Genomic DNA, 20,897 nt, shown 5'->3' on the forward strand with positions numbered 1-20,897 from the left:
GAACTTAATGTGAACAAAACAATACCTCTTTTTTCCATTTCTAGATTTGATTTCAAGGCTTTGACTTCCATTCTCTGCAGGCTTTCTCTTTGTCATCTCCAGATAAGTACAGGACTCTCTAGACAGTATGCTTCTCTCATCCCCATCATCACCACCAACATTCAAGCAAAAGTCTTATTATTATTCTTTCTCCTAAAGACACAAACTTTACTACCACTGGTGCTTCTCCTGAACTGGAGGATATCCAGACAGAAACTAGAGATTGTCAGGAAGGCAGAAGTAGAAAGAAACTCTTGAGGGTATCAATTATGTATGCATAGTGAAGATAAACGATCAATCCCAGGTTACACCAATTATGACAGTGTCCGTGCTTAATTTCTTCATAGTATCAATATCTACCACTTGACAAACCAGTCAACGCTAAGGCAAAGCATGGGATAGTTGTATTCAACTTTCATATCATTCAAAGAAAACCAAGGAAGGGTGGACAAATGCATAACCAACCACAGTAAACTGCAAGCTCCTTTGGTAAAGAATGATCTCTTCCTTTGCTGTGTATCTCAGATCATTCCACAGAGTCTGATAATGCTCAGTAAACAATCATAGAATGTAACTGAATTAAACATAGTGATAAGAACTTTGCAAATGCTATAAACAGATGGGGAGGGTTAATGAATTCTGCCTTGGGGAAAATGGTGCCATGAAATCCCATAAGGGAAAGTCCCATAAGAAGAAAAGAATCTTCAGAAGGCAGGGCTAGGGTTAGGAGTCTTGGACAGTGGACAGCAGGATTCATAGAAAGCTTCAGGAGATGAGACCAGGAAGGTGGGCTCCAGCCTGAGCTACATCCGCAAAGATTTTGGTTCAGTAGGTCTGGGATGGTGCCCCCCCCAGTCTTTTTTTTTTTTTTAATAAATTCTCAGGTGATGGTGGTGCTGCTCCAGGGACCACACTTTGAAGACTAGAAGCTGGGCAGAGGCACGTGGACCTCTGTGTTACCTGATTTGCATCTTCACTTTTGTCCTTAGAACAATATATTGTCATTATTTTTGTTGTTTGTTTAATTGTTATGCTGGGTGGGGTTACATTGTGGCATTTACAAAAGTTCTTACATCAAATATGCATGTCTTTCTCTTTAGGTGCACTGTAAACTCCTTGAGGAGCAAGGACTCATGGCCACATATTCATATATATTCATGTCATATACATTAATATATATATATTCCTTAGTACTGGGTGCACCGTAGGATTTCAATAGAAAATTTTGGGATGAACAAGAAACCAAGGAAGTAAAGACCATAAAGAACAGGGAAAGGCTGTATGGTCTCCAAAGGGGGAAATTCAACTCAATAGAGCCAGAGTCTTGAGAAGAGACTAGAGATGGTTGCTGACCTTGACTTTGACAATTGGAACTCACCAGTGACCCACCAGGGGTAGTGTCTGGTTGGCTGAGGTGGGTGGAGGCAGTTGTTTATTGTTGAACACATAAAAAGGAAGGTTAGGAAATGACCCTGAGAGTATGGACAGTTAATTCAGGAAGTTCAGAGGAAACAAGAAGAGGTAAAAACACAGTAAGAATAAAGAGAAGGAAGATGTGAGCCGAAGCACTAAAACAAGATGCTGGAGAAAGTTAGGGAATGCATTCCAGAGCACAAATGGAGGAAACAATTTCAGAAAGAATGAAGAAAGGAAATGCTGGGAAAGATACAGTAGAGCTGGGGTGAGGAGTGGAGTTGAGAGGTCATTGGATTGCCTAAAAGGAGGCCCATCAAGTGGATAAAGTGGGATGGTATATTCATTGCCTATTGCTGCTATAGCAAAATTACACAAATTTAGTGGTTTTAAAACAACACAGATTTATCTTCTTGGAGTTTTATAATCAGAAGTCCAAAACAGGTCAGCAGGGCCCATTTCCTCTGGAGGTACTAGAGGAGAATCTGCCCCTTTGCCTTTTCTGGTTTCTAGAGACTTCTGGCATCCCATGACTTATGGCGTGCATCACTCTCAACTCTGCTCTTTTTACAGTTCCTTCCTTCTTCTCTCCTCTTACAGGAACCCTAGTGATTACACTGAGGCCACCTAGATAATCCAGTGTAATCTCCCTGTCTCAACATCCTTAACTAGCACACCTGCACAGTTCCTTTTATCACATAAGATAGCATACTCATAGATTCTGTGGACTGGAACCTGGACATCTTTTTGGGGGGCCACTATTATGCCTACTGCAGGTGGAGGCAGAGGAACAGATGATAGGGAAGATAGGAAGGAGTGGCTAAAAGGCTAAACTTGGCATCATGGAGGCACCCAGCATGCCATTTTATTTGAAACATGACAATAGGAGCAAAACAAACACAATTTTTGGAAGGTGGATTTAATAAAAGTTCAAGAAGTATCTGGGGAGAATAATTTAATTAAATTTGTTTTTCCTGGGGTAAAAGCTGAGCATGAGGGTAAAAAGAGGTTCACTTCTACCACTTGAGCCATGTCTCTAGCCCAAGTAGACTCACTTCTAGAGTGAGGAAGGGAAACATGAACCATAGATACACACCCAAGGCAATGGGGGCAGGTCCAAGAGTAAAGACCCTATAATGTGGCATTCACAGAGGTTCCACATTTAACTGTACAGTGTCTGTAGGCACAGTGTCAGGAAAGGGCTTACAAAGTATTAAAACCAGACCTCTGATCACTTCCTAGCCTCAGGGCCTCAAAAAAAACTGTATTTTTGTATAAAAATTAGTAAATTAGTAAAGCTAATTTACTATAATTTCACCAGTATCCCCTGGTATATATGTCTATCTTCATAAAAAGCCTATGTCCATGTTATAATTATACATTTGTGAAGATCTGCCTTCTATAGTCTAGGAGACTAAAAACTCTGGTTTTGTAAAGCTGATCTTTACAGAGAAAGCTGATTCTATTTTTATACATCCCTGAGTGTTTTTTCAAATGAAGAAGCCTATTGAGAGCTATCTTAAATCAGCTAATTATAATATTATCTAACTGTACCTGGGTTGACTCTTTTTAAGCTTTATTTTCTAAAGATATGAAGACTTTGGAACCCATTGGAAGTCACAAGAACTCACTGATAGACACTGTGTCTTGGGCAGTGAGCATTTACAAATATTCTGTGTTTTCCAACTGGATGGTTTTCAGCTCACAACTGCCACCCTGGCTTCACTAAAAATTCCAGTCCTTAGACAGCAGCTAAAAATGCCAGAAATCTCTGACTCCTGCTTCTCCTCAGTTCCCTCCAAGGCAAAATTTCATAGCATAATGAATTTTTCTGCACTGGCCTCTCTCCTCCCAGACTAGATATGTATGTGGAAGATATGAGAACCACTTTGCTCACCACAATGTCCCCCATGGCTAGCACAGCACCTGGCATACAGAAGTCCTCCTATGAAAATTTCTTACACGGATGAGTTAGTTAATGCTAACTTTAGCGCATCTAATGTGCCTAATGTTGCAAAGAACATTGCCATTCACAAGACTTTTTATACCTAATATCTCATTTAATTCTGCAAATAACTCTGCAATGTGTAATTTTTCTTCATTTTACATCAGTCAAAACAGATGCTCTGAGAAGTAAACTTGTTCACCATCACACATGTAGTAAATAAGATAGGTCTAGGACTTTGAAGCCCGGCTGCAGGAAGTAAGTGAGCAGCTTTGCCTTGAGAAGGCTCTGAGGGGAGTCGTTTTCTCAGAGCTGTCACAGTGAGCAAAGGGCATTGATAATGGCTGAGCTCATACCATGTACCAGGCACCATGTGGGTGTTTTACAGACATTACCTCATTTAGTCCCCACAACAAGATTTTTTATTTTATAGATAGAAAGCCAAAGTTTGGAGAAGTTACAAACAGTTGTAGAAACAAGGAATAGCTTGGTAGGGTCATCCTTATCACCCCTCCAACTCTGAGCTGCACAATTTCCATGTCTCCCTCTGCTCATCCTAGGCAGATTGTCTTCCCTGAAACCACCACATAGAGATAATCTGAGTTTGGTGCTGGTTAGGTAATTTTTCCAAAGCTGACTGGCACTGCCAGCCTGCAACATAAATCTAAACTAATTCCAGCCAATGAAACTTTTTGGCGCTAAAATATTGAGGCTGCAAGGCTGTGACTTTTGAAGCAAAGGGAGCTCCAGAGGACACCGTTGAAGGTGTGGGAGAGATGGCAGTGGGAGGTGAGCTAGACAAGAGGGGGAGAATCAAACAGAATGGAGAGAAAAGGTGATTGCAGATTCCAGTAGGTGTTGGGGGCTAAGCATGGATTCCAAAAAGAAGAGACCAGGGTTTAGGAAATACCTACAGTGATGTGAGGATCTTAACTGGAAGGAATAAGTTGTAACGGGAACTGCCCAATCCAGTCTACTCTTAGCCCTTCGCTCAATGTTAAAGTGTTCCTCCACCTGTCTCTTTCAGCAACTCCTGTGGCTCTAGAGCCCATACTGTCACAAGCAGAGAGAACCAGAAGTGCTTAATTTGCTGCCTTTCTTATCTGTTCCTTTATTAGATAGTGGGCAAGGTGAGTGGGAGAGAGAGTTTACTAAGAGAGGAAAGTGAACCAGGTGCCAACAGCCAGAAATGCAGGCTGAAGAGGTCCATTTAATTCTAACCTATTTCACTTCAGATGAAATAGGAAGGTAAGCAAGAAGTTTTTGACCCTGTGGAATTTGAATTAAGACAGAGCCTTACTTCCTGAATTAAGGCCCTGATGATTCTATGTAATTTGGAGGTAAGCTGAGTGGGTTCCCCAGGGAGGACAATATGCAGTAATGGTTCATATTTTCTGAAATGCCTTTATTTCTGTTCATCCTCTGTGACCAGTGATAACATGGACCTCCAGGACAAGAAGGTCAACAGTTGGCTGCTGAAAAATTTTTTTCAGGCTAGGGAAGTAGCTCAGGGATAGGGTACTTGCCTAGCACACCCAAGGCCCTGGGTTTAATCTCCAGCACCACAGGAAAACAAGAGCAAAAATTAAGTTGGTTAATCTATGAAGCTGTGAAGGTGTCATAGCTTTAGAACTCTGGTATGTGGCTGTCTGGGCAGTTGAGTCCCCATCCTTCATCAGTGCCCTCTGGGTATCCTTCTTTTTGTAAAACTATTCATCCTAGATGGAGAGAGGCCATTCCTGGCTAGTAACTCATGATTGGTACCTCCAGAGAGTCCTCAGGATCCATTTATAGGAAAAGTCTGGGCAGTCAGTTTTCCAAGTAGCCCTTATGAGAATCAAGTCTGTATCTTCTTGGCTGCTACAAACCATTCTGTAGTCTGGCCAAGGAAAGGAACAGAATTTACTAATATGCATGCATGCATCTGTTATTATTCTCCCAGGGCTAGGCTTCTGGCCCCAAGCACACAGATATGAGTGACAGAAAGAGGCAAGTGCAACCTTCATTGATTAATGTTCACACCCAGAAGATCTGCCTTTGTGGTCTTGTCCCTAGAGGAAAGAGTCACTTCCTAGGATTTCCTCTCAGCAGAGTGGAACATTCCGATTCTCATGCTTAATTGTATGGCACCTAACAGCATCATCAGGCTGACAATACTCAGAGGCCACTTTGGGTATTTACTTTAAGTAGGAAATCATTTACGGAATAGTAAGAAGATGAAGTGATGAAATATATACAATGTTCAGAAACAATCTTTATAGCAGAAGATACTATGTTTTCAGAAGATATTTTTCAGTATGGAAGAAATATGTAGTAAATGAAAAGAGTGGTAATTGTTTGTAGATTTCTAGAGATTAATAAACTTTTTTTTGCAGTAATGAGACTTGAACTCAGGACCTACACCTTGAGCCACTCTACCAACCCTTTTTATAATGGGGTTTTTTTGAGGTAGGATCTTGACAATCACTTGCCTGGGCTGTCTTTGAACTGCAATCCTCCTGACCTCTGCCTCCTGAGTAGCTAGGATTACAGATGTGACCCACGGGCGCCCAGCAGATTAATAAACTCCTAATGCTGAAGAAATTAATTAAAAGAGGAAATTGGGCCTGAGGACTAATTTAAGAGGCTGTACCATGCACAAAAACTCTACCTTTTATTCAATATATAGAAATTTAAATGTAATTTGCTACCAACTAAGTTATGGCACAATTTTTAGATGACCCCATCCTTTAGGTGGAGATGTATTCATAGATTTTCAAGTCAATGACAATACCAAGTTTGTGACAGCCAGTTATAGAAGTGAGTAATTTTGTTCAGGAACAATCAAAGAAATCAAGGCTTGGTTTCTGTCAGCTTTAGAGGGTCTTGGTCTAGCTCTCCTCTACCTGTGCCCCCAGTTCCCATCGCTCCCTCACCTATTATACACAGCCCAGGGAACTGGGCTAGAATTTTCCCAGATCCCTCCAGACTGCTTCCAGCACTTGTATAGCCTAGCCCCAGAGTCTGATCACCCAAGGACAAACCATGCCAACACTATACTATGACCTATATCTCACAGGGATGGCTTAGATGAGCTCAATTGCGGGCTGAGATATTCACATGCAGGACAAAGGGGTAGGAAGAGGAGAGAACAGGTAGGGTCAGGAGTGGAGACTGGGGTTCTCTGTCCCTATTCCCTCTATCTGAATTCACATCAAACATTCCAGATGAGTACAAAGGCGCATGTCAGGGAGGAAGACAGCACATTTTATATAATTGTTGAATATTTGGGTAAGTGATATGGTGCCTCCATACCTTGTACCATAGTCCCAGGTCCTGTGTGTGTTAGGGTGGGCCAGAGGGAAGATCAGACTTGAAAGTATGAGGCTTCTCTGCGTTCAAGTCACTGTGATGTTCAGGGGCATGTAGCTAGGCCATGGGAACACCCAACCATGAAGACCCTGGGATGCCATTGTTTTGGGATTCTGGCCATGGGCTATGAGAGCTCTGTGAAGGTCTTTAAGGAACACTTGATCCGAACAGAATGAGGTTTTAGAGCAATGCATCTGGAGGCAGTGAGGTGACTGAACAGAAGAGAAAGACTTGGGACAAGTTGTCCTGTTTCGAAGATCTTTCAGTGGCCCATGGAATGGGGTTAATGGCTGTGTCACTTGCCCTCTGCCCATCCCCCACCATCCATGTTGTTTTGGTGGTTGCTCTGCACTCAGCAAAGGCAGGAAGTTGTCTGTGACAAGAAGCCAATTCCCAATGAGGCGGCACTGAAAACACCAGCCTAAGGGAATGCCCTGTGTTTAGAAAATAAAATTCCTCTGAATCTAAGAATAATCTATTTAAAGTCCAAAGCACTGGTTTTCTTTCATGTTTATGACAAACTTTAAGAAATATATAACTTTTCTATCACCATAATAATAAACCTTGTGTTATTAGAAATTCACAGCAAAATAATCAACTTTTGTTTAATTTGTAAAACTGTTATCACTTTGTTTACAATACTCAGGGATTCTCATCTCTTTGCTATTTCTGTGGCTTCATCTGTGCCCAAGAGAATATATTTGTCATTCACCTGCTCCCTCCTTGTCTTTCTTTCTTTTCATTTTACTCCTTTCCTTCTTTCTTTCACCCTTTCTTCCTTTCTTTTCCTCTTTATTTTCTTTATGGAATAAAAGATACACCCCACTTTTGTGGGGGTTGGAATGTATGGCTGGCATTAAAACTAAAAAATAAAATTGGCATGAGCAGAAACACATGTCATGAAGACCTTGGTGTTCCTGGAATAGGACTGAAGAGTAGAGGCTGGGAAGTGGCCTCTTCTTTATGGAAGGGGCAGGAAATGTGTGAGCATTTTCCATTTCTAAAATTCCTACGTTAGGTATGTCGCCTGGACCCAGAGCAACTGGCTGACACTTCTGCCATATGTGCCAGGGACCTCTCACAGTGTCTCCTAAAGGATATAATCACTCCCAAATGCATAGGCAGCATTTATAGAGTTGTATTCATGTGTGCCACTCACCAGAAACTACCCCTGTTTTTCCTCCCAAAGTACTTGATACAAATGTAAAATTTAAATCTATATGTAGGATAATTTTAGCTCTCTTTAAACTATCTTCTTTATGTCCCAGTAGTTATGTTTTATATATGTTTAAACATTACGTACAACTATTTAACTGCTGTAAAATCACTTGGATTTGCCTTTTTTTGATTTGTTACTGAAGTATTTATTAACTCATCTTGTGGCCAGGCTCTGTGCTGAGCACTGGGTGTCCTCCGGTGTACGAAATAGATTTGATTCTTGACCTTGAGGTGCTCAATCCAGCCTGAAAGACAGACATCCTGGCCAGCAATAAGAGGGAAGCATAAGAAGGACCTTCTCAGAGCCATAGAGGTCCAAGAGGCACTTCTTTGGGGGCACTGGACTTAAAGGGAAGAGAACTGTTGAGAAAATCTTTCTGAAGAAATAACAGTTAAGCTGAGACCTTGAGAATAATTTAGGAGTTAGTCCAGCAGAATAGGGGCAACAAAAATTCCAGGTAGAAAAAATCATATGAGCAAAATCCCAGATTCAAGAGAAACCTAGAAGATCAAGAAATTTTTCTAAAAAATTCAATCTGATTGAAGTATGGGATGTGATGGGGTGGCGGTGGAAAGTGTGAGCGAGGGGTTGAGTGTGAAGAGAGGGGTAGGAGTCAGCTCAAAGAAGGTGTGTTAAGTTTCTGTCTTGACAGCAAGGACAAATAACTGAAAGGCTGTAGATTGGAAGAGACACCACTGTGGCCACAGGGTGAGAGAGAATTGGACAGGCAAGATTGAAGGCTGGGAGACCTGTTGGAATTACCAAATGCAGGATAAGAGGATCCATGGTCTCATCTAACATTCCCATGGAGGGGGCCTTTGCTGACCCTCATCCTAAATTAGGGTTCTGGGACAGTCTTTCACAGAGCCCAATATATGCTATTTGTTCAATTTTATAGTTATAAAATGTATTTAATCATTTATTCCTTATTCCATTAAGGAAGGAATTCTGTCAGACTTGTCAGCAGCCATATCCCCTGCACCCAGAACAGCACCTTGCAAATAGGAAGAGCTCAGAATGAGGATTTGCAAATGGAAGAATAGAAATAAGGGAGGGGTGGGTAGATCAGTGGGATACAATGCAGGTAGAATCAACAGGACTTGGTGCTTACTAGCAAGGGAGAAACAGAAATCAAGAAGAATTCCCAGGGCTAGGGTGTGCTCAAGTGGTAGAGTACCTGCTCAGCAAGCAAAAGACTCTGAATTCAAACCCCAGTACTACAACAAAACAAAACAAAAAGGATGATCCCAGATTCTGGCTTGAGCAGACACATGGATAATGGTGTTATTTATGGAGAAAGGAGTCTGTCAAGGCCAGAGATAGACTAGAAGAAGGTTTTAGCAGAGACTGCATCAGATCCAATTTTAATACTGGGAGCTACATTTAAAATCTATCTTAAAAAAGTCACAAAACAAAAAAGCAAACCAATAGCAAACAAAAGAAATAAACATAGCAGAGATATAGTTAGGCATATTTTCTTCACTTTTATTTAATTTTCCACTGGTTTTCCTTCCTAATTCTTTTATCTTAGCAGATAAAAAAATTCATTAAATTAGCACTATGTGACATGTATGTGTGTTAATGTAGTTATTTATTCTACCAAAACATCATGTTTCCTAATATGAATTATTTCACATCCTTATGTTTATAGAAGCATAAAGAGTGTCAGGATGGCCGAGCGGTCTAAGGCGCTGCGTTCAGAAGCATAAAGAATCAAGAAAGAAATATGGCAACAAGAATATGGTGGAAATAATTTTGCCTTAATAATTTTATCTTAATAAAATTATTATTATATTTTTGGATCAAGTTGAAAAATTGAAGACAATTATGGCAGATTTTTCCTGCTTTCATTTTTTTATTATTAAACATTTGTAACAGTATTTTTCCCAAATTGTAGACTTTTAGTAAAGTCAAAAAGGATCTCTTACACCCTTATATTGTCCTTTAAATTTCAGTTCCCATAGTTGTTGGAAGAAATGTAACATTCCTGACAAGGACATGACACATTAAAACTTAGTTTATGGTAGGAACAGCTAAGTATTTTGTAAACTTTACTCTTCACTAGCACAGATGAAAAGAAGAAGAAACAGAAAGTTCTGTGGATTTTATTGTAAAGTTTAGATTCCAAAGTCTGAAAGTTTGCTGGTATTCTAGTGAGGGTAATAATTCCAGAGTGTGTTCAACTCAGATTTAACATTAAAAAATGTTTGTTTTCAGCAGACACCAGTGGCTCACGCCTGTAATCCTAACTACTTGGGAGGCTGAGATCAGGAAGATCACAGTTTGAGGCCAACCTGGGCAAATAATTCTCAAGACCCCATTTCCAAAATAACCAGATCAAAATGGATTGGAGGTGTGGCTCAAGTGGTAGAGCACCTACTTCACAAGCATGAAGCCCTGAGTTCAAACCCCAGTCTCACAAAAAAAAAGTGTTTGCTTTCAAAAATGATTCTGATTTAACTAATTTTTCTCTTTGTCTCTTCTTTCTTCCTTTCTCCTCTCCTCTCTCTCTCTCTCTCTGTAGGTGGCTCAAAAATGTGTCCCTGTCCTCATCAGGCACTTGAAGGATTCAACCCACACTGACATCATCCTAAACATCCTCATAGAGATAGCAGGCTATGAGCCACTGGCTTTGAACAGCTTTCTTCCAATGCTGAAAGAGATTGGTGAGAGATTCCCCTACCTCATTGGACAAATGGCGAGGATCTACGGAGCTGTTGGGCACGTGGATGAAGTGAGTGTGTCTTCATTCTCTGTTTCCCTGGATTCTTGAGGCATGGGATCCATCAGTGCTCTATAACCCCCAGACTTGTCCTGGAACATCTGAGAGTTCCTATTTCTCTTTCAAATCTTTTGCATGGACAAAAAAATCTTTGGCCTTTGGGTCAAAGTAGCAGGATTCCTTGAACAGGTCTAGAAATGAGGATTTCATTGCTAGTGTGTTCCCTGAGGAAGGAGGGTTAAAATGGAGAAAGGTCTATGACAGATTCAAGACCACTTTGACATAGTAAAAACCATAAAAAGATCTCATCTCATTTTTGGTTGCGGCTCTACCTAGCCCAAAGGACCATCTGAAAGCACAGAATTCGGTCTCTGAGACACCCATTAGTGACAGCCCGTAATGATCGTGTCAGGAAGCGCTGAGCTCAGGGTGTTATGAATGAGCCCTCTGGATGATGTGATTTGGGAGAGTGAAATAAATGTTTGTGGATGTTTAAAAGTTCTAGCCTAAATATTTGCATAATGGAATCTTTCAGCAAGAACAACAGGATGCCATCAGAGTTTGTGGGAATTAAACAGTAAGACAGTTTCTAGAAATTCAGTTTATGAAGGGTGTATGTTCACACACACAAAATTTATGTCTGTTTGATGACTTTATAAAGAGGCTTAGGATTTTTTTTAAATAATATATACACACATATACAATTGGTAGACACTTTTCATTTAGTCCACTTACATACAATTAGCAATTGGAAAAGAATAAAATTGTTAAATTTTTTAAAGGAATGTAAAGTTCAACCCCTTGATTCTGCACAAGGTAAAAATTTTAAAAAACAGAAAGATTACATTACTTACCTAGACGTAAGACTGGGATACTTAGTCACCCAGTAGAATTAGGTCTTTGGTATTCTACACATTCATTTTCTAATATTTTCTTAAAAAATGGATCTTCAGTGCTGTGCTAGTTCTGCTGAGAGTTGTGGAAGCCCTGTGAGTTCCAGGCTGCGTCCTGGTGAGGGTCTTCTCAGCCTCTCATAAGAAGGTGGGAGAACTGAGCAGTCTGTCTCTCATCCTGATGATGGATCTTAAAAGGCAGTCTCTGGTGTGGACAGACTGCCTAGCATAGTCCCTTCCTCTCCTCTGCTGTTGGGAGTGCCTTCTACCTGCACAGGCTGCCTTCTGGGGGTGCTTTCCCCTGCCTCTCACCTTTGATGTCAGGAGAACTGCTGGGGCAAGTGTTAGGAGGCCAGGGTCAACTGGCAGCTGCTTGACTGGATCCACTGGCCTTGCAGAACTTTGCAAGAACCAAAAACTTGGACCTCTGAGGTGAAAGGCCCTGGGATCTTTGAAAAGTCTACTCTTTTTGCAATTTAATGGTCGTTCTTTATGTCACGAACACATTTCTGATTCATTAATGTGTAGTGATGCACACTGGAAGTAACTAAACTTCCCACAGAAAGTGTAATCTGTAAAACACAAAAACAAAAACCACTGCCCCCGTATAGTCTGGCCACAGCAATTGTGTCATTGTAGGTTTGTCTGAGCTAAGGCTGAGCTGAGACCGAATGGTGTGGTGGCAGCATTCCTGTGAGTCTCGAGGTGGATCTAAATAACCCAAGGAATTTAGTCCCTGTCCCCCTCCCCACTCATATCCTCAGAAGATTGGTCCCAGGGCACCCCCCTGCCACATAACACCCTAGAACACTGAAATCTGCAGATGTTCAAGTCCCTTACATAAAATGGCATAGCATTTGCATAAAACCCTCACACACCTTCCTGTTCAAACCATCATGAGATGATTCATAATACTTACTACAACTCACATGCTATGTAAATAGTTGCTACTTGGCATAGTTTAGGAAACAATGACCAAAAAAAGTCTGCACATGTTCAGGACAGATAACAATTTTTCCCAAATAATCATCCACATTTGGTTGCCGAACCTGCAAATACAGAGAACAGACCATGATTTATTTCAGAGGTCAAGTTTGTTTGTTTTTCTTCCCATCAAACAAACAAAATTTTCTGGTGGTTCTGATCCCCCATACAATGCATGCAGCAGAGAACAATTGTAGGTCAAATAATTGTCAAATGTAACTGGACATCAGGATTACATGGGAAACTTTTAAATAATGAGATTTTCAATGAAAATCTCCAGGAATGGGACCCAGGATCCTGGATGTGTGGGAACATCTTCCAGAATAATTCTCATGTAGCTATGTGTGGATCAGCACTTGGGAACTCCTGAAATAGAATATTTAAAGCATTTGCTCTCTTAGATTTAGAATCACATCTTCCCCATCACCCATGTTGTCTGTCTCCATCAAGCCATTGCTGATCAATCTAATAATTTTCTAGACAACTGATAGAGCAGTATAAACTACATTTGTCTGAGAGTAACACAAAAATCCAAAATGCAGTGACTTAAGCAACTACAGGTATCTGTCTCTGTCACACATGACATCTGAAAAGCAGTCAGTCTAGAGCGGCACATTTCAGAGATTCGGGTTTCTTCTGTGTTGTTTCTCCACCATCTTGAGCAAGCCCAAAGCACATGGTATCCATCTCATGGTCCAAGATGGCTTCTATGTTCACCTACCACATCAGACTCTCAGCCTACACAAAGCAGAAAGGGAAGAAGGACTCTTCCAGACAGTCAAACACAATCTTTTCTTTATATCTTTGACTGAAAAGAACAAAGCTGAATATGACTGCATTTACCTGCAAAAGAGGCTGGAACATGCAGTCAGGATTCAGGTGGCTGCATACCCAGATTATCAAGAGAAGAGCAGGGCCAGGCACTCCACATGTTTCAAGGTTAACCCGAGCAAAATGTAAACTAGTCCCCATCTCAACAAAAAAGCTAAACATGGAGGTGCATGCCTCTAGTGACCTGCATGAGCTTGTCCTAGAAACCTAACTGGGGGTGATGGGAGATGCAGAAAGGACAACAGATAGAAGACAAACATGCAGAAAGCTGGGGTCAGGTGGGCTGGGTGCTTGGATAGAGACCCATAGCAGCCCCATCCACCTCCAGCAAGTTTATTATGTACTGTGGCAAACAAGGAGATGGAGCAACAGTTTTTTTGCGGGGAGCTCATGACATTGCTACTCTCTGAGCATAAACATCTTAGGAAAAGCAGCTGTGCTGCATTTTGCCCTTGCCCCCTTCTGCGGCTGGGGCTGTGCCAACTCAGCCTTCAGATTGTTTGACATGGCTGTACTTCACCCTCCACACATGCCTATAATTCTAGCCACACAGGATGTGTAAGTTGGAGGATCTGGGTAAAGTAAAAGTGAAAAGGTCTAGGGGGCATGGCTCAAGTGGTAACGTGCCTTCCTACCAAATGTAGGGCCCTGAGTTCAAGCCTTAGCATTACCAAAAGAGAAATAAAGAAAAAGAAAGATTGCTCCTCCTTATTTATTTCTGATGCTTAAAACTTGGCCATTCAAAAGTTCTTCTTTCAGCTGTAAGGAGTTCTAAAGCCTGCATGTGTCAAGAACAAATGCATCAGTCTAAGCAGCCAGTATCTGCCTGATTTGAGTGAATTTGTTCAACTTCAAGAGGAAAACCTATGGAGCACTATTCTTAAAGACAAAACCACTAGCACAATATGTGTTTGTATGTATGTGTGTGTTTCTATCCATCCTCTCCAAAAGAAAAGGAAGTAACTGAGGCACATGGAGAGGTGGGCATGAGGGCATGAGAGGTGGGCATGAGGGGTCCTGGCAATCCATGGGAGAGAAGAGGCAGAAACTTTGCCCTAGATGCTCCATCACTTCCTGTGTGAAGAGCTTAGACTATGGAGAGGCAATCAGATATAGAATATAGGGAATAGGGGATGTTTGGGGGTGTTTATGATAAGACAGTCACAGCACCATTGTGAGCTCTGGCCCCAGGATCCTCTCCCTCATGGTATACTCATCTCATCTAAAAATTGACTTAATTTGAATTTTTTTCTTTTTGACAGTCAAGGAAGTTTCAGTTGTGTTCAGGGCTTCAAAATATCAGGGATTTCACTACTGAGATTTTAAAAGATTTTAGAAGTACAGAAAAGTCAATCCAACTTTGGGACTCTTACTCCAACTTTTGAAATATACACTTGGGAGTTGATTGGTGCTTAGTGTTAGAGCCCTTCCCTGCTGCCTGGCTTCCTGCAAACCCCAGGGTTTCAGTCCAGACTTCCTGCAAACCCCAGGGTTTCAGTCCAGATATAGCCACGGAGGTAGAGTCAGCCAGAATCATTAAAGATATTACTTGGTACATGTCTGTGCTTGCATGAAGCCAAGCGTAAGAACTGTAGGACTGGTGACTGGGAACCACCCTGAGTGCAATTGTCTTTCAAATCAGTGCCCATCTGGGTGGGCAAGCTGTTTCCAGCAGCTTGCTGGCATTATAATTTTTCCATCTGTATTACTCAGCAAAGGAATATTGTATATATAAAACAAAAATAAAATCTACAAGTCTTTATTTTCTCTATTCTCCAAAATTAACTGAGAGATGTGTTTTGCACAAATTGAAATGAAGACATGTTTAATTGCCACATGGGGCTGTGTCACTGTGGGAGGCTCACAGTGTGATGATTCACAGCCTATTTCCAAGTCTATGCTCACATCCAAAGCACATTCATTGATGAAGAGCTCCTTGAAGATCAAAGAAAGGATAGAGGAATAAGTTTCTAGAACAAGTGGGGCATACGTTTCTGTTCAGTAAAGGTCACATTGAGTTCTTTATCATGCCAGGATTTACTTTTCTCCTGTGGGATTCTCTGTTAGGGTAAATTCATAAATAAGAACTTGTATTTTATTAAATATGTCCTAGACATAGCAAAAATACAGGGGTTCTCTTTTCTTTCTCACATGAGATGACTGCAATGGAGAGCTCTCAGACAACAGTAGCTCCTAAGGGTCCATCCCCAAACATACATCCAGAGACTTCAGTCTCTGATAGTGCCCAGCATATCATAAGTGCATGATGAATTTCAGTTAACAACAAGACAACAGCAACAGCAGTATAAGCCTGCCTAAGTGGAGCAAACCAATGAGAGGAAAATGCTTCTTCCTGCTCTAATGCACCTTTCATGGATTTAGCAGTTTTCTTCTAAAATATAAGTGTGGTCCCACTTCCTTACGTGAAGCCTTCTGTGGGCTCATCCATTGCCTATATATAGTATACTACCAGATGCCTTGGCTTGGCACAGCCCCCCTCTTAGCTTCAGCTGTTCCCTGTCTTCTGGCCTCCTGACATTCTGTCTACTCAGGATTTGAATCCCTTCCTGAACCTTGTCTGACATGCATTGCAATTTACACAGTCTGCTCTCCTGCCTGGACAGTCCACATACACCTCTCCTGCTTACCTTTCCTGACCCAGTGCAAATATTGCCTCCTGTGTGAGTTCTTCCCTAGTTTATTCGCACCACACCAGGGTGACATCTCAAATGCATCGCTGTGCTGTGTTGTAATTTGCAGGTCCATATCTGTTTCTTGTCCATGAGTCTCTGAGCTTTCAGAGGTAAGTAAGCCTATCGTATCCATCTGAATGCACTTGTGGTCAAAACAATGAATGCATTCTCAAGTACTGTTAATAATTTGAAGGTTGGATCTCACTTGACACTTTCATTTCATGAAGTCACTCTAATTTTTATAGGGGATGTTAGTTCTTATTTAAGACAGAAGAGAAGAATCAAAACATCATATTGTGCTTCCCAAAAATATAATCCAAAAAATAAAATTAATTAATTTAAAAAGAGATAGAGGAGGAGGAAAAAATAGCATGGAGAAGATGGTACACTTCAGAACCTACAAATTATCCCTGATACCTAACAGGTAAAAAATGATAAAGAAGGGAACATGGGGCCAATACCCAGAAAGCATGTGATGAGAAATGACCATCTATGATGCCTAAAGATCCTGGCTTCCTCGAAGGTGACCTAAGTGAAAGATGATTCTGAGTGGATCGTGAAAAGATGTTTCCATATATAAGGACTTAGACAGTAAAAGTGGCTGCAGTACAGCTCACAGGAGGTACATCAATCACCATCTAGGAGACCATGCAATGACCTGTCTCATGAATGAGCTTGCTTACCAAGAGGGCATCCACACAAGATAACCTGGTGAGTCAAGAGAGGGGGATGTTTGGGAGGCAGACTGCCTTGGTTTCAATCCTGACTCAGTCACTTACCAACTAGGTAGCTATGGGCAATTTGCACCATCTCCTCAGTAAAATGGAAATGTAAATACTAGTCACCTTATGAATTTGCCATGAGGATTTAATGAGTTAAACTGTAGAGCAGTGTCTAGCAAATAGTAAGCATCCAATAAATGTCAGCACTTTATCAGTTTACTTGGTGTCACCCATTCCTTTCTCATTGCATTTATTTGTAGACAAACTGGGACTGGGACCTAAAAGACTGAAATTAAGGAAGACAGCAACCATGTAAATGGCTTGCCTTGTCTCTGCTTCTTCAAGGAAAGTAGATGAATGGATGAGTATATGTGGAACAAGTCTAAATAACGACAGAGTTGGAATGGGGCACCAGGAATATTAATGTGCCGTTAAACAGGAAAGCAGAGCCAGCTGCCTTTTTCCTTTTCAGGAAATAATTACCTTATGCAGATATTTTTCCTCAGGGTGAAATGTTTGTCTTCTCTATATAGATATTTACATTTCGGTCACCATTCCTGGAGTTGGAGAATGAGAGAAACAAAAAAACAATAAAGACACATTTCATGAAATTTTACAAATTCAAATCAGCCTTATATTCTTGGGGCCCTGAAAGTACACTGCTTTCCATAAAGGGCAGGTGGTCCCCAGTTCTTCTCTTATAAAAACAGCTCAAATAAGCAGTCAGCAATTTTTATTTTAATCTCGTTAGCTAAGTCTAATGATTTAGCTAATTTAACCCCAGGTAGAGTGACCTCTCTTGTGCACAGAGGACTGAAATAGAATGCTCCATTTTAGAAGATTTTTTTATTATTGTGTTACTTGGGCCTTTTTTGTTTTGTTTTGTTTTAAGGGGGTGGTTGTTTTTTGTTTATATGTTTGCTTTCTTGAGACAGGGTTTCACTCTGTAGCCCGAGCTGACCTGGCCAAGGCTGGTCTTGAGCTCCTAATCTTCCTGCCTCGGTTTTCTGAGTGCTGAGATTACAGAAATACACACCCTGCCTGGCGAGGTTTTGTTTTTTCATTAGTTTCTTCCTTCATTAAACTCTCAGCCACGCAAGGCGTCTCAGCCTACGTGTTCAGCTAGCATGGTTATTATAGTCCTCTTCCTAACATGGGCCAAAATGGAAAAACTCCATTAAGAGCGGCTTTGATTTTTTTGGAGAGGCCACCTTGACTTCATATGATTTGTCTATCTACTTAAGTCTGAAGATGTTTTTGTTTAATAGTCACATCCTTATTAGGGGACCTAGTCACATTAGAAAGCAATGCCAGCATGCGCCATGCATCCTATCACCATGTTTTGAGCCATGTGGAGCTACAAGGCAGAGACCCATTTGTACTGGAAGCAAAGATGGGATGCTTTAAAATGCATTTACCATGATCTCATAGCACCTGGAAGGTTGCTTGTTTTTCCTTAACTGGAGCCCACGAGGCCGCACCTGTGAAGAGTCAAATGGCTTGCCCCAAGTGCAGCCATTGCCATCGGGGGTGTTAAATCCTGTGCCCCCTGCTTGTTTTTCTAATTGCTGGAATATGCTGGCCAAGCACCAGGGTGTGTTTATTACATCCTCTCTGGGCTCAGAGTCATGGACGCTTTTCAAGTAAAGAAGTGACACACATTTTGCCCAGGTCATGTTTCTGTGACATCCGGCAGGCCTACAAAAACAGTTTCAGAGGAAAAGGAAAAGAGTGACAAAGGCAACTGAGAACCAAATTACTACCCTCATCCTGACTGTTGAAAAACATCCTGCAAAATGGAAGCTGGATGGGCAATTGCCACATTCAACTTGCAAGTCAACACTAACGAATCTGGGGGCCATTCTACAAGAGGAAGGGCCTGTACTTAAAACCTCAGTTTCCCCAAGGATGCTGAATTTAAACCTTGGATATTTGGTGCCAGTTGGCTGCTACTTAATACCACAAAACTGCCATCGTTTTTTTTTTTTTTTTTTCTTTCTCTCTACAATGACAGTAACTTTGTGTTTTTGTTCTTCTTTTTTCAGTGCTGAGGTTTAAACCCAGGACCTCACATATGCTAGGCAAACATGCTACCACTGAGCTACAACCCTAGCCCCTGAAAAAACTTTACTATTTTGATATTTTAAAAAGATTTCAAGCTAACCATCAATAATGCTAAGAATAAATCTCTAACAAAGTGCAAAGTAAGCAAAACAACTTTAAGCGTATATCAAATATGTGTTGCTATCCCTTATCCTCCCTCCCTCAATGAGATAGGGCAGAGCTACTGACTCTTTTTACATATAAGACCCAGTGCTGTCAATAGGAAAAAGAGAAAAACACAGCTGCTGCCTTAAGAAGCTCACAGAGAACAAGGGCAAGGACTACAAATGGATAATACAAATTCAATTTAGCACTTGCTATTTCTGAAGTTTGACCTGGACTAAAAAAGAAGGAACTGTCCCAGCATGGGGGAGTTCGGGAGGATGGTATAAATCTGGCTTGAAGGATGATAGGGTTATGTAGAGGAAAAGGAGGAAAGTATCCACTGGGAAGCATATCTTGTGTGATAGTAAGCAGCTGGGGAAAGGCCTGGAGTCTTCTGGAAACCTTGAAGAGTTCCCAGCGTGTGGGGCATAGGATGAGTAAGCGGAGAGAGGGACAGAGATGGGGCTGGACCATGGACTGGAGCCAGGTTATAAAAACTCCTCATTCATTAGTAGACAGTTCCTGTTTTCTCCTTTCTCTCTCAATTTTGCCCAGGTGATCTTGGTACAGTATTTTGTTTACCTCTATAGTGCAGGCAAGTAAGTACAATCTTATGTACCCCAGAGAGCCCAAGAAACTCAAGTCAATGAAAGGACAAACAGTTCCCACAATATTGCAAATATTGGGTAGTAATGGTTACAAAAGTTAATGCATTGCAACAATTTCCAACAGTGCCCTGCAATTATCTACTGTACTTTGGCCCAGCTGACCTAATCCACAAAAGACCCCAGTTCCCCTGTGAGCTGGGCAGCTTGGCAAGTCCCACTATTCTACAGCAGCATCCAAGTGAGTGTCTGCTGGACTAATTCCCTCAGAGTGAAACCACCAAAATGGGCAGCCTGGTCCCCACAGCCCTAATCATCTTCTTTTCAGAAGGGAACTGTCACTTTCTTACACTGTTGTCTGTGAGGGAAGTGGACATGTGCCCGCCCCAAGGAATACAGAGAGGTAGCCCTCAATAGATACCCTTTCTAGCCAGGAGCCTAAGAAGTGAATTAATTCAGAAGAAATGGTCAAGACATCGGACATGTTGAAGAGGATGAAGTGTTGCTAATTCCAGATCAAATCCTGCTGCTCATTTAAGACTCTAGCAGCTGTCTTTGCCCTGCCACAGCCCTGAAATAGAAATCACTTCCGTGAGAGCCACCTTCTTCCAGCAGCCAACATGGCTTCCTCTGCTTCACAAGCCATTCTGCTAACAGACATGGCAGAATACATGTGTGAAAAATGTGTTCTCTGCCCCTCCCCCTTAAATCCCTCAACCAATTATAGGATGCGGTGTATTAATACCCCACTCCCTCACCCCTCACACGAGATAAATTTTCCCCAGAATGTCCTAGGACATGTACTGAGCTGCTTCCCTTCTCTTCCTCACTCTTCTTCTCCCCTGCTGATTTCCTGTTATTTCCAAATAAGTGATTTGTGCTATGTCATTTTGGGATCTGTCTGTTTCTGGGGAGCCCCACCTAAGACAAAGGCATTTCAATAACCTCCCCAGGCTATTGTAATCTGCCTTGCTCTGAACAAGTGAGAGCATACATCTGTAAGAGTTTAGCATCTGGTTGCATTTGTTTTCCCTTTATTTAGTGTGTGAATACACACATGCCTCCTTGTGGATCTGGTACTACCCACTCAAGTAATGGGCTCATAGGTGGCCCACAGACACTTGGCAGCTGTTATGTAGAGACTGTGATTGACTGAACATCAGATAGCATCTGCTGACGTGACCAGTTGTATTTGAGGAAGGCCAAGATAACTGTAGATATTGGGTTCCATTCATCAGTTGTAGCTACTGGTTTTCAGGATCTGTTAGTCTG

At 41.5% G+C, this 20,897-nt stretch overlaps 1 protein-coding gene across 10 annotated transcripts in view; it reads left to right on the plus strand.

Annotated features, from left to right (window-relative positions):
- Veph1 (ventricular zone expressed PH domain containing 1) overlaps positions 1–20,897 on the plus strand; it is a 297,471-nt gene that overhangs the window by 93,965 nt on the left and 182,609 nt on the right. For all 10 annotated transcript variants that reach the window (XM_074073910.1, XM_074073906.1, XM_074073909.1 and 7 more), the window contains one exon: positions 10,492–10,701. In XM_074073910.1, coding sequence (XP_073930011.1) covers positions 10,492–10,701 — 210 coding nt within the window. The remainder of the gene's footprint in view (positions 1–10,491; positions 10,702–20,897) is intronic.

The sequence above is a fragment of the Castor canadensis genome, chromosome 5, assembly GCF_047511655.1.
Source record: "Castor canadensis chromosome 5, mCasCan1.hap1v2, whole genome shotgun sequence".
NCBI lineage: Eukaryota > Metazoa > Chordata > Mammalia > Rodentia > Castoridae > Castor > Castor canadensis.